Below are 13,052 nucleotides of genomic sequence, written 5' to 3' on the forward strand. Positions count from 1 at the left end.
TCCAAGCCAAAAAAATGGAAGCTATGCGAGTTTCATCTTCAATTCTCCTTCATAGGATTGATATCTATTAATTACACAAGAGCTACAAAACAAGGACACAAAAGCAGGAATTCACTCCACCATACATTGTGATTAAAGAAAAAGAACACTTCGATTTCTAAGTTATTCTTTCACTCTAATTCATCTTACAGTTTCATACCTGTAATTTTCTCCAGTAATGAAACATCTTGAACTTCCTGAGGCAGGGAGGCAATTTTTTGCCGCACTGTTGCATCTCCTGATGCTGCATTTTCCAGGTCTTGTAGGGCTTTGATCAAATCCTCAGTCTACGAGACAAGTTAGCCAACATTAAAACCAGGGAGCTTTTATGCCATTTCCTGTGGATGTGGCCTCTTCATATGAGGTCACCCACCTTTGAAAGCAACTATTTTTAGAATATTTTCTTCAAGAGATTTTTAAACTGTTACTTCCTAACACAGGGATTATTCACTAAGATTACAATATCCCAGTGTTTAGGAACTTATGCATAATTACAGTAGGATCATCATTTTCAAGACTCTACAGTGGAAGAATTCTCATTCCAATCAAGAGAAGTGACCATTTAAGACAAAGCTGAAAAGTACACAACCACACAAGTCTGAGAAACAGCCATCAGCTCTTTGTGTTGCATCAAGTGGGACTGTATCTTTTAGCTGAGCATCGCTGACACTGTCTTAGACAAGCAGAAGTGTACGTGCACCTTTTTGTTCTTTTCCAGAAATGCATTCTGACACAGGAAAAACAAACCCCAAACTAAACTTGTATCAGTCCAAACAAAACTGTGTCAGATTTCCATCTTTGTAAGATTTAGAATTTTGTAACTGGTTACACCTACCATAAACTTTGATGACAGTGAAAGCTGTCCCTGTTAAAGCAAACTTTATATTGTTCTGATCTTGCAAAGCCATTGCTCTCCTCGCTTAGCTCAGCTGGCTCTTTGGAAGCACACTGCAACTAAAATGGACTCCACTGCATCCCCTCAACTTCATCTCTCAGCTGGTTTTAGTACATTGAGGAAAAACGTGTCAGTTTAATTGAATACATTCAAAATGTATCCTAGCTTAAAAAGGATGTGGGTGAGGACAGCCTTAAGAGGACCTCCCCTGACACATGGTATTTCCCCCTGCTAAAAAAAAAAAAAAAATTAAAAAAAAATAAATAAAAAGAGACTCCTTGGTCTCCAGGAAGAAAAAAATGTTGTTTCTTTGTTTTAAAAAACACTGAGGTTTTAATGGGAGGTTTTTGAAACTGGAATACTAGCCCTGGAAAAAACATCACTGATGTTTAAACTACATTCCAATAGTTTGAAAACTAATAAAAACACTGGAAAAGTTTTAAATATTTTTTTAATCTGAAAAATAAAAAAGTCCATTACATAATATTTACTACTATTTTGCAAACTGCTAATGATTTCCAACAGCAACAAAGACAACGCTTATCATCAAGAGAAACCATAAGCTGTAAGGCATCTGGAGGTAAAAACAACAAAAAAAACCCCTCACTAATTTCCCTAACAACTTATTTTTATTTTTCAATGTTTACAGTCTACCAGATGGATGGTGTATTTTTTTATCCATTTTCAATAGACAATGGTTTAACATATGCGCATTCTGTAGCCTCAAAATGGTCAGAATGATCCTCTATTTCATTCCTGCTATTTCCATGCAACTAATGCATCAGCCTCAAAATAAAGTCTTCAGAACTGATTTTCCTAACCAGCTCCAGACAAATCTATCAAAGGTTGAGCTCTTTAATAGCTCACGGAAAGAGATGTCCTACAAAAAATAATTAAGTTTTAACAGTGTTACAACTTTGGGTTTGAGAGATTACACACTGATCTTAAAAAATTTAAAATATGGTCTGTTCTTCTAACAGTCCTTTAAGATTCGTTACAGGTAGTACTACTCAGACCTTGGTTTAGACTACCTGAAATCACAGTGGCTCAACACAAAAAAAAAAGAATCTTCCATTTCCCATGGACTTCTCCACCCCCAACTGAATTGCTCCATTAAAGCATTTCACTTGTTGGCAGCTCCATCTTGTGGCTGTACCACACAGGAGGGGGCTTCCAGAACTCCCAAAACCTGCCCCACATACCAGCAGCGGCCCAGCACTAGGGTCTTGGGGTGAGTAGCTCCCAGGGTAATCATCATCTTCCTCCTCCTGTATTTGCTGAAAAGTCCTCTTTAAAGACTTCTTCTCCTCTGCAACTAAAGACACATATAAGGAACTCATTTGGATGCTAGATCTGCCCACCTTAACTACCTCTACTTCAAAAAAATTGTACCAGATACTCTGATGATTAAGAGAGGGATCTCTAAAGAGAGGGATGACCACAGCTGGATATCATATTCCAAACACTCAAATGCAAAACAGCAATAAAAGGTTGATTTTGCCCACACATGTATCTCTGTACACACAAGTACAAGGACAGAGTCCTCTTACCAGCAGTGTGCACTGTATACATACCACGTGTCCTGCACTAGAAGTGGGAAAGGCAAGTGAACATCCTATTTGTCAATAAATGGCAGGTCTTCAACCCTGCTCAGGCTCTCTGGTTAATACCATGTATGCAGGTGAGGGTTTCTACCAGTGGAAATGAACCACTGGTGCCAAGATACACATGGACAGAAGAATTTCAAGTATCTTTCTGCACCACGTATATGCTCACTGTGGTCCCACAATCAGCTGAACTGCTAGGTATTCAATCTTCCACTCTTCCATCAAAATAAAGTTTCACAGAGCTGTCCAGAAGTCTAAAACTCTAAGATGTAACAGCAACAACAGCTATGAGCACAGCATGATCCAATCCACAAGCAGGTAACCTAAAACACTTCAGAAATAAGGACTTCAGAAAGCAAGACAGTGTTGGTTAAATGAACCTTAGCATAGCATACTTTAGCTTGAAAGGAAAGAGACAAGTTTATTTAATGAGTCAGAAGTCTCAATGCAGCCTTTGACCCAGTTACAGAACCTTCAGAAGAAGACAGATCATTCTTCAGACTCTCCACCAAAATTAAGAGCAGCCAGGGAAATTTATAAGAAAGCTTTGGGCAGAGCCTTGAGAACATCTCTTCAAGGGAATCAAGTCTTGCCAAGATAATCATGGAGTTCAAGGGAAAAAGCCTGTATACACATTGATTCACAGGAAAATCCAAGATTACTCTTGATTTTAAATGAAATCAGTCTGCCCAACTCTAATGAGGAAGCAAACGGAAAGGCCTGTCCTTAAATGCTGAAATTTGCCTGCCTTGTCAGAGGGCACATATATCAGAAAAAAAAAAAAAATTTAATGGAGAGAAAGTGAGAGATGCTGGATATCCTGCTTGTGTGGGGAAAAAGCTGAACAACCTTGACAAGGTAGACACAAATGCATCTGTTAGAGAACAGATTTACTCGGGAGAAGACAAAGAAGCACAGAAAGTTACCCTAAACCAAATGAACTTTTGAGGTATGCTAGAGCAAAGCTATCTAGGCTAGAAAAAGGAACAGTCTAAGTATTGTATATATACGACTGATGCAACAAAAGTGCTTGATAATCTGACTGACAAGCCAGTAAGACACGAGATCAACAAAAGAAGTGGCTGCTGTCCACTGAGGTCTGCAAAAGACACAAGCTGAGTTGAACCAGAGATGTGCAGATGACAAAATGGCCAAAGAGAGCATTTAAAGTTACACAGCCCAATACAGTGTGCCATCAATATTTATCACTTGTGTGTACTTGTAATTAACCAAAGCTAAACACAAGATCATCAATAGAAGAATGCATGGCCACAGCGTGCACACAAGGGAAAACAAGAACTGGGATTCAAACTGCTGAAGAGCTATTCCTGCTGTGCTGCCAACTGGTCTACCACAAGACACAGTATTACGCTTGCTTACTGCTCTAATGTAGAGCATTCAGAATTCATTGAATTTTCCATCTGAACAAGACCAACTGAATTTGATTGAAAAAACTCTGAAGATAGGTCCATGAACATCTGCAGTCTTAAGCAAGAGTCACTAGCTGGCCTGCCTGGCAAGAGGCACTCCCTGAGCATAGGAATGGCCGCTGATGAGGCAAAGTGGCCAGCATAAAAAGGAGCACAGACAAAAGAGTCAGCTTTGAAGTAGGATTTTGGGCATGAACAGTGTGACAAATGTGGACTGTTACACTTTTCTCCTTGGCACTGGTCAACAGGGTCAGCAAAAAAACTTAGTTGAAGAATCCTAGAAACACCATCTCCATTTCATCAAAACAGAAGAAAAAAAACCATACACATTTTCAAACTCAAGAACATATGGTAGAAAAGGGCCCCTGAAAGGAAGCAAGGCATAACTAACACACCCTGACTGCGTAGCTTTCAAAATCTCCTAGCCAGAAGTAATTTAACCATCGCAACCATTCTGAAAAAGCCCATCAAACCCAACAAGAGATGAGGAACGCAAGTATAAAGAGCATCTAAAACTGATCAGAATTCAACAATGGCACGTAACACACACCTTCTGAAACAATCCAGGTATGCTTGAAGAACATGGACAGCTTCCAGGTAAACCAAGAACCCATTCCTGACATGGACATAAAAACGACAGAGAAGCCACTACCAGAGATGAAGTCAGCTTCATCTTCAGCCAGCTCTTCACAGTTCAGAAATTGAACTACGCCCTAAAAGCCTTCAAAGACCAAAGCACTTTGTTTCTCAAAAATGACAGACAATTGCTGTCCTAACAGCTTTGCAGCAAAACTCCAGGTTGCCGTTATCTTGTTGCAGTGTCCAGAGAGACTTGGAACAAGTATTTCATCACCACCTTTCCAGTCTTCAACACATTGGTTGTGGTCTGAGGTAGCTTACAGTGCCAAAGGCCTTAGTGATAAAGTATGAGTTTTTCCTGTAAGCTGACAACACAGGCGATCTTCCATCTAGGGTGTTCACCTTTTTGTTCTCATCTCCAGGCGACTGCTTTTGGAGGTGAACAGGCCTCTCTGATTCAACTCCAGGCTCATAGGCACAGTAAAGAAAAAACAACTGTGGAATCTGCATACATACATTCCAAAGGATAACTAGAAGTTTAAAACTTTGCTCTGTTAAAACCAGTGGGTTTGTGTGGGCTTTTTTCTTTAATCTCAAGGCAATATAAAATTATCTTCTCTCATGAGAATTTGGTTACATTAATCTCCTCATTCAAGAAGCTGCCATGACATGGTAAGGAACTTCCCATGTTTGGGATAAAAAAAAAGGCAGATAATGCCTTTCACTGGAGGGAACTGTTCCGACTTTTCTAAAAATAGTCCTTAATTCACATGAGGATTTATCAGTCTTGGTGCAGCTACGTCATGTGCCTTTCCTGACAATTAAGCATACAGTTGTACAAGTTGCATGAACAGAAACTTCTGTCTATAGGGAAACATGCAAACAAATACCATTTAACAGCTACTGTAATTCTAGAGTAACTGGCAAACCTGTAAAACAGGGGGTTCTATTTCTGAAATTATATAGGTACCTGTTCACTTGAATGGCAGACCAGCTAAATTTAAGTAGTTTTTTTATGTGTTGGCAGGGCTATCATCCTCAATCAGGATAACAAAAAATAAACCTCCCAAAACTGTAACTAAAACTCAACTTTTGTAGGCTGCAGGTTCCAACCACCAGGAATTTAGCAGCTTGTGCAAGATCCAAACAAATTTATATGAAAGACACTTTTGGAAAGTGATTTAGGACAAAATACTGAAAACAACAACAAAATAGACAGTTTTCCCACAGAAAACAGAAGACCATCAGAAAACAGCAGAAGACACAGAAGAACAAAATAAGACATACTTAATTGCCCAGTGTACTCCCCAACTGTTCTAACCCTTTGTGTCTTTAGGGGTAGATTACCGATGGTTAAGTTCTCATTACAACACACATTTCTTAGTAGCCCCTTCTAGGTCAAGCATAATTGGAGTTGGTCTGCTCCAAAATTATACCTAGTCCTGTCCCCAGGTGCCTTTATTTCACTTATCCTTGGAAGCATCCCTGTCTGCTCTTGTCTCTTGGTTATGTGTATGAGTCTGACAATGTGGCCAGGGCAGAGGAAAAGCCCTCCCAGATGTTTTTCTCCATATTTTAATATGGGTCTGACTTCCTGTGCCAGAATTTGCAATATGAACACACCAGAACAGATCAGTAGCAGTTCAGTTCTGTGTTCTAGTGTGATACTCCTACATCAGAGCACACTCAAGGACTTCCTTCAACTGCTTACTACAAAGATAATGAAAAGAAAACATGTCAGCTACATAGCTTATATTACCTAAAGGATTTTACATCAAACTTCTACAGACCTAAGCTTTCCCAGGTTTTAAGATAAATGGGTCGTTCTTCTCTTCCCTACTGCTTGCAAAAAGAAACATTCTAATAAAAATGAGATTAATGAGAAAGCAAATGCAAGTTTAATGAATACATTTAGAGTTAAACCAATACAAGATACCCATATTCAAAAGCTTATTTCAGGTATATGCATATTTCTTTAAGGAACCCAAGAGTCTGTAACATGGTAGCAAGCTGCACCACCGAGGAAGTCAAAACCAGGGAATATAATGCTTGGAAAGGGCTGGTATGCTTTCCCCTCTGCCTCTCTGAAGGGAAAGCTTCATTATCTGTGCAATCAACTCCGCTCCACAGCAGGAGCTTAGCATGTGCCACCAACTGAATTATTATACATTTACCCAAGGCCTTGCTACAAATGAAACAAGAAATAAGTTGCGCTGTTGAAACATGCACCAATAAGTTTTAAAGATGTCTGTCTTCACTGATACAGGACTACCGTGGTTACAGTGGGTTAGAATTAATTTTCTTCTTAGTAGCCGGTGCAGTGCTGTGTTTTGGATTTGATGTGAGAACAAAGTTGATAGCACACTGGTGTTCTTGGTTGTTGCTGGGTAGTGTTTATACTGCATCAAGGGCTTCCCAATTTCTCAGGCCCTGCCAGCAAGAGGGCTGGGGGCAAAAAATTGGGAGGGGACACAGCCAGGGCAGCTGACCCGAACTAGCTAAAGGGATAGTCCATACCAGGGGTCCTCAAACTTTTTAAACAGGGGGCCGGTGCATGGATTAAGTGGCAGGAACTCATCTGTGGCTGCTTGGTTTCCCCCCCAACCCCTGGGGGGGGTGGGGGGTGGGTCTGTAAATACCGGGGGCCGGATTGAGGACCCTGGGGGGTGTGTGCATCCAGCCCGTGGGCTGTAGTTTGAGGACCCCCTGGTCCATACCATATGACATCATACTGAATGTATATATAAGCTGCGGGAAGAAGAAGGGGGAGGGGGACATCAACACCACCACAGGACATTGGGCATTAATGGCATTTTGTCTTCCCAAGTAACCATTATGAGTGATGGAGCTCTGCTTTCCTGGAGATGGCTGAACACCTGCCTGCTGATGGGAAGCAGTGGATGGATTCTTTGTTTTGCTTTGCTTGCGTGTGTGGCTTTTCCTTTACTCATTAAATTGTTTTTATCTCAACCCACTAGTTTTCTCACTTCTACTCTTCAATCCTCTCTCCCATTCCACTGTGGGGGGAGTAAGCAAGTGGCTATGTGGGGCTTAGTCGCCAGCCAGGGTTAAAACATGACAAGGACTCTGCTTTATTTTGGAAAGTTTCACAACTCTACATGTAAAGCGGTACTCTGCCACACAAGCAAAGCCATCCTTTTCAGAAAGCAGCATCTACCAGCCCAGAAATTTAAGACACTGCAATATGAAAAAGCTATAGAGATCAACCTGCGTAGACTTGTTGCAATTCCTTAGGCTGAAGAAAAGAATACTCATCATCACAGCACCAGACACTCTTAAGGAACTTTAAAATTTTGTTTTAATGGCACATCCTTGCACCAATCTACAGACACTAGTACTACCTGTTTCTCAGCTGGATCTACCTTGGGTGTACACAAACCCAGGAAGTCAGAGTGGTTTTGGAGGAGTGGTGTACTACAGTTTTCCACATTTATGATACACATTATATCTGTAAAACACAATACATTGTCGATCTCGCTTATGTTCACCTGTTTGAAAACAGAATAGAGTAACTACAACAAAACCTTCTGCAATAGTTGCCCACCAGAAACTGGACAAAAAAATTTATTTTAGAAATCCATAAAAACCCGATGTGAAACTAGCATTTACCATTAAGAAGCTAACTGGAAAACAAGTCAGACAAAACAAGGAGAAAAACCTCAGGAGAACTCCGCAGAGTTTTTCAATTGTCTTTTTCTCTTAGTTTAAAAACAGCAAATTTCTTTCTCACAATGAACTGACAAGAAGGCAGCAACATTCACCCTCATAAAAAGGCCTGAACCATTCTCTCAAATAAGACACTACATTAATATCCCCAATTACCCAGACAAAAAGCGAGTTTCTCACCAAGTGAGGACAGACACACATGCCGCAGTTATTAAAACATTTGTATTTCTTCATTCTGTTTCCCACAAAGGCCTGTTACATGGAAGGCTCTGATTTTGTATAAAAGTTTTTAAGTGGAGAAGGTAACAGTAGCAGGACTGATTGACACCACCACCAACCAAAGCAAGGAGGACAGTGAGCAACAGTTGGTTGCCAATTCACCAGGAAATCACAGCTGTGTTTCCCGGACACAGAATCATTTTGTTTAGAATAAAAGTGATACACTTAAATAGGTACCTTAAATAACAGTTTCAAATCCTCAGTTAATCAGCTCAACAGCAATTCAGGCGTATGAATTCTGTCCTTTCATGTCAAATAAGTGTCTTATACATTGCACTCTGACAACAGCAAAACCGCAACATGAGCTATTTCATGTAGAGACTGTACACCTTCCACTCTCCCCTCTCCCAGCACTCAGACCAGAGACCCCCTCTGTCCAACACAGAAGAGACAACCCCTTTGGTCAGGGCAGTTGGTCGCCCAGCATTTGGGGAAAAAACCCAGCAATACTACCTCCATGTCATACTTAAATTACGGTAAGCTGGAAGGCCTCTGTTGTAAGCTGCTAAAACACCCATTCGGTAATTTTGCCTGAAGAAACATGAAAAATCACAAAGTTACAGCCATAGATGTATGTCTTCATATGCATTCTCATATTAATGTTCATGTCTTTCTATCAATTCTGCATTAATTAAAAAATGGCATAAGAGCACTTTACTAATGACTGAGCCAACTTTCTCACAAAGTATCACACCTCTGCTGGGAACAGAACAAAATTCAGTCAAAGCAGCAATGCTAATTTGAAGACACTGACACTTCCTTTAGCTGCAAAATGGACAAATATTCCCTTGACCAGAACACTCTTGATTTTTAATGACCTTCACCTTTGATAGGTCAGACATCCTACTGCTGACCTCTTTTCATTACAGTACTACCAGTTAAATACTTTCAGGTGTTATAGAAGAGGCAGTACCTGCCAAAGCAGTATAAAAGCACAGTAAACACAAGCAGCTTATACTCAGTTTCTCACATCTCACGCAGTAATAAGGTTATAAACGTGATTTCTAACAATGCTAAATGATGCAAAGTTATTGCTTTCCCCAAATCATGTCAGCTGGCATAGGAAATAAAAAAAAGAGACCAGACAAGCTTCTGGGCATATATTCCAGCCTTCAATTATTAAAAAGTCCTTGCTGAATTATAACAAAATAGAGTAACTACACAAAATAAAACTGTAGGAGAATGAAAGCACAAACAATTCTGAACAAACTATTGTAACAAGCCAGCTGACCACTCTCAGAGACATGGAGTGGGACAATTTTAACTCTCAGGGCAGAAGCAAGAGTACCCTGCACCCTACTTGTCTTCACATCAAAGGCAGCCCTGGAGTATTCTGTCTGCATGAGCAGAAAAGTAGGTTACCTTAACCTTACTGCTGGCCCCAAGTCACAAGGCAACACACCTGCAAACTGGAACTGTGGGTTTAACGAAAACCAGTTCTCTCAAGACAGTCCTGAACAATCTCCCAGACCAGCTCTGCAGCAACTCAACTACAGGAGCCCAGAGCTCAACTCCTCATAGTACTTTCAGTGAAACATGTATCAATTTGAAAAAAAAACAAAGCAAAGCACACAACAAAAGCAATATGCATTTACCTTTAGTTTGTGGGCTATTGGAGTCTTCCATAGAAAGTTTCAGTTGCTGTATGAACTCACTGCCATACACACTCCTTTCTTGCCAGATATTAAGCAGTCGTTCCAAGGGCTTTTTACAGCCCTCATCTGCTTCTCTGTTCAAAGATCAGAAAATAATTATAGTTCAGCTGAAAGAAATCCTTACATTTTAAGAAAGCATCTTCCAAACTAGCAGCTGCATTCATTGCAATATATGCATATTTGGAGAGAACTTTTCTCATCTTGTCTGAGACTAACTGTGCAAAACACATTTGTGGCCAATTTTCCTCTTTTACTGGAACCAAAGTTTGCCTGAAAGTGCCCCACATTCCCACCCAAAGTAAGAGCAGGAAAAGTTTTGGAGGGAGAAGCTTTCTATCATTCAGAATCTGCAAGAAGAGTTATAAAATACCCCCAAAGTTGACATGTTTACAATTCAGGGCATTAACTTTAAACAGTTGTTTCAGTCAATAACATACCAATTAAAAAGCAGGTTGTTTGGATCATTAGACACTTAAATGTACTCGTATAGCGCACTGAAAGTTAGACAGCCATCCAGAGCAGCATACCACTAAACACACAAACATTAAAGTTGCTTAGTAGAGATAAAAGGAATTCTTATGCTACTTAGAGAAAATCTTAACTAAATGATAGTCCATTTTTGATAGGATGGTAGCTGCATCACTTCTTCCCTTTTATGAATAAAATTCTTCTTTCCTCTAGCAAGGAGACTAATGAACAGATAAGCATTGAAACGAGCAATACAAAAAGAAGCCATGCTCAAACCAGAAGACCAACGAGAATCCAGTGACCCAAAATATCAGCTCTTTTTAAGTCTTCTGACAATGGGGAAGAGCCATTCATTATGTGGCTTTAAACACACGCATGCAACTACTCAGTTTCACTACCCACGAACAGATCTGCAAGATCTTTTGGTAACAATTAAAATAAAGTACATAGAAGGTGCATGCAGAGAACAAATGTGTAAAGCTGTGAGGGGCCGATTCACATACAAATAAGTTTGCCCAAAGAGAAATACTACTGCTGAAAAGTTTCTAGCTGCAAAGTATTTACAGTCCAATCTCTACTAAAAAGAGGGTACAAGCATCCCTGAGACTTAGGAAAAAAAAAACCAACACCAAAAAAACCCACAAAGCAAAAAAACCCCAACAAAATCCAGCTGAATTAAACTTTGTATAATAAGAATGCACATCTCTAGAGAGAAAAGTTGAAGAAACACGTAACACAGCAACATACCTGGCAACATGAGAAAAAGCATCCACAAGAACAGATTCAAATTCCCTAGTAAATTCAGGTCCTTTCCTCTTACTGTTCTGGATGACATCGTTTGCTAAATATAGGAAAGTAAGTTTCCTACTCGATTTTGCTGGGAGAGGGAAAAAAAAAAAGGGGGGGGGGGGGCAGAGGAAAAGAGAGAGAGAGAGTTTGCATTTATTTCTTATTTCTTTCACCTGGAATCATTAACATGGGTTTCAAAGTTACTTACAGCTTTTCAGTCTAAAAACAAAAAGTTCAAAATACTTCCCTATTCCCAAGGCAAACCTGAAGCCTTCAAGGCAAGTAGTTCTTGACCTCCTTACTTCTGCTCAGGTTTTTTTCTAATTTATAAATGAAACATGAGCTTAATACTTTTTGTGCGCAGTGACACCTCAACTGTGAAGAAAGCTGCGTAAGAAATAAATTTTCTTGATTAAAACTGTTCTAAACTACCAGCAAATTAATATAACAATAGACTCATTTTTCATTAACTTCAGAACAAAAAACTTGGTACAGAACCACTTAATTCAGAACAGAGTAAAACTGTAGAAAGCTGTTGTAGAGACTCAAATATTTTCCAGACAACAGTGTGACAAAGCAACATGAAATTTCTTCCATACGTCATAACTTTCCCCATCTTGACGCCATCAGTTTCTATTTTACTACAGCCAGAATCAGTGGGAAACACTGTTCTCCGGAGTGCAACAGCCATAGATATGCACGCACCAGGCAGCAAACAAAAGCACTTACTTCCACAGGAGGCTGAACCTAGATCTTTCAAAAATTCAGGCCTAATATACTACAAATGGCAACAACTAGCAATTACATAAAAAAAAATACTCCAGCTAGGGCTTCATACAGCATCATCTGCTCCAAGGGGCTAATGCTGCTGGCTGCCCAGGATGCGAAAGGTGACACTGGCTGTTTTCACAGCTGCCCCTGGGGACAAAGCATCACCACTGACACCGGCAGCCTCCCCGACTTCACTAGGAAGCAATCTGAGAAGTTCCAAAAGCTAACTTTTAAAAGTTAATCTGCAAGGAAAAAAAAAAAAGCACAAAATATTTCTGGACGATGCTACCCGTTTTTATAAATAGTGATAGCACAAGTTTTCACAGATTTTACAACCACTTTTGTTCTACTTGCCCCCTAATCCCTTAGTACAATTCCAGAATGGATAAGTAGCATAAATCCCAAACCAAACTTTAAAAGCAAAATCTAAAAGTTAAACAGCCAAAGCAGCACTTCGCAGTTAACTCGAGCACTCCCAGGGGAGACCACCGAGCACATCTCTGCCTACAGCCCGGCTGCCCGGCCCGGAGCGGCCGAGAACAGCCCCCCGCGCCCCGAGGCGGGTTGAACCAGCCCCGCCACCGGCCGCCCCGCCGACCGCCGCCGCCACCCGCACGCCCCGCACGGCGCACCCCGCGCGGGTATCTCCTACAAAGTTTAATAAAGCAAGAAAACGCCGGCCGGGCCCCGGCTCCGCTGCCGCCTCGCAGGGCTCCGCCGTGCCGACCCGCAGCGACCGCCGTGAGAAAGAACCGGCCCCTCGGGTGGTCACCCGGGGCGGCGAGTAACGGGGCCGCGTCCCGCCGGGATGCCCCAGACCCGCGGCGCCCTCGGGAGCGGAACGGCGGCGGCC

The 13,052-nt window shown here is 41.0% G+C and overlaps 1 protein-coding gene across 2 annotated transcripts in view; it reads right to left on the reverse strand.

Moving 5' to 3' along the window:
* The window catches only part of RPRD1B (regulation of nuclear pre-mRNA domain containing 1B), a 29,098-nt gene that overhangs the window by 15,661 nt on the left and 385 nt on the right, over positions 1-13,052 (reverse strand). For both annotated transcript variants that reach the window (XR_008824353.1, XM_056354571.1), the window contains exons 2-5: positions 11,387-11,516; positions 10,112-10,245; positions 2,137-2,249; positions 200-326 (exon numbers count right to left, since the gene is read on the reverse strand). Coding sequence is in view for 1 of the 2 variants with exons in the window: in XM_056354571.1 (XP_056210546.1) it covers positions 200-326; positions 2,137-2,249; positions 10,112-10,245; positions 11,387-11,516 (504 nt within the window). In the remaining variant the exon portion in view is untranslated. The remainder of the gene's footprint in view (positions 1-199; positions 327-2,136; positions 2,250-10,111; positions 10,246-11,386; positions 11,517-13,052) is intronic.

The sequence above is a fragment of the Falco biarmicus genome, chromosome 10 (genome assembly GCF_023638135.1).
Source record: "Falco biarmicus isolate bFalBia1 chromosome 10, bFalBia1.pri, whole genome shotgun sequence".
NCBI classification, from domain to species: domain Eukaryota; kingdom Metazoa; phylum Chordata; class Aves; order Falconiformes; family Falconidae; genus Falco; species Falco biarmicus.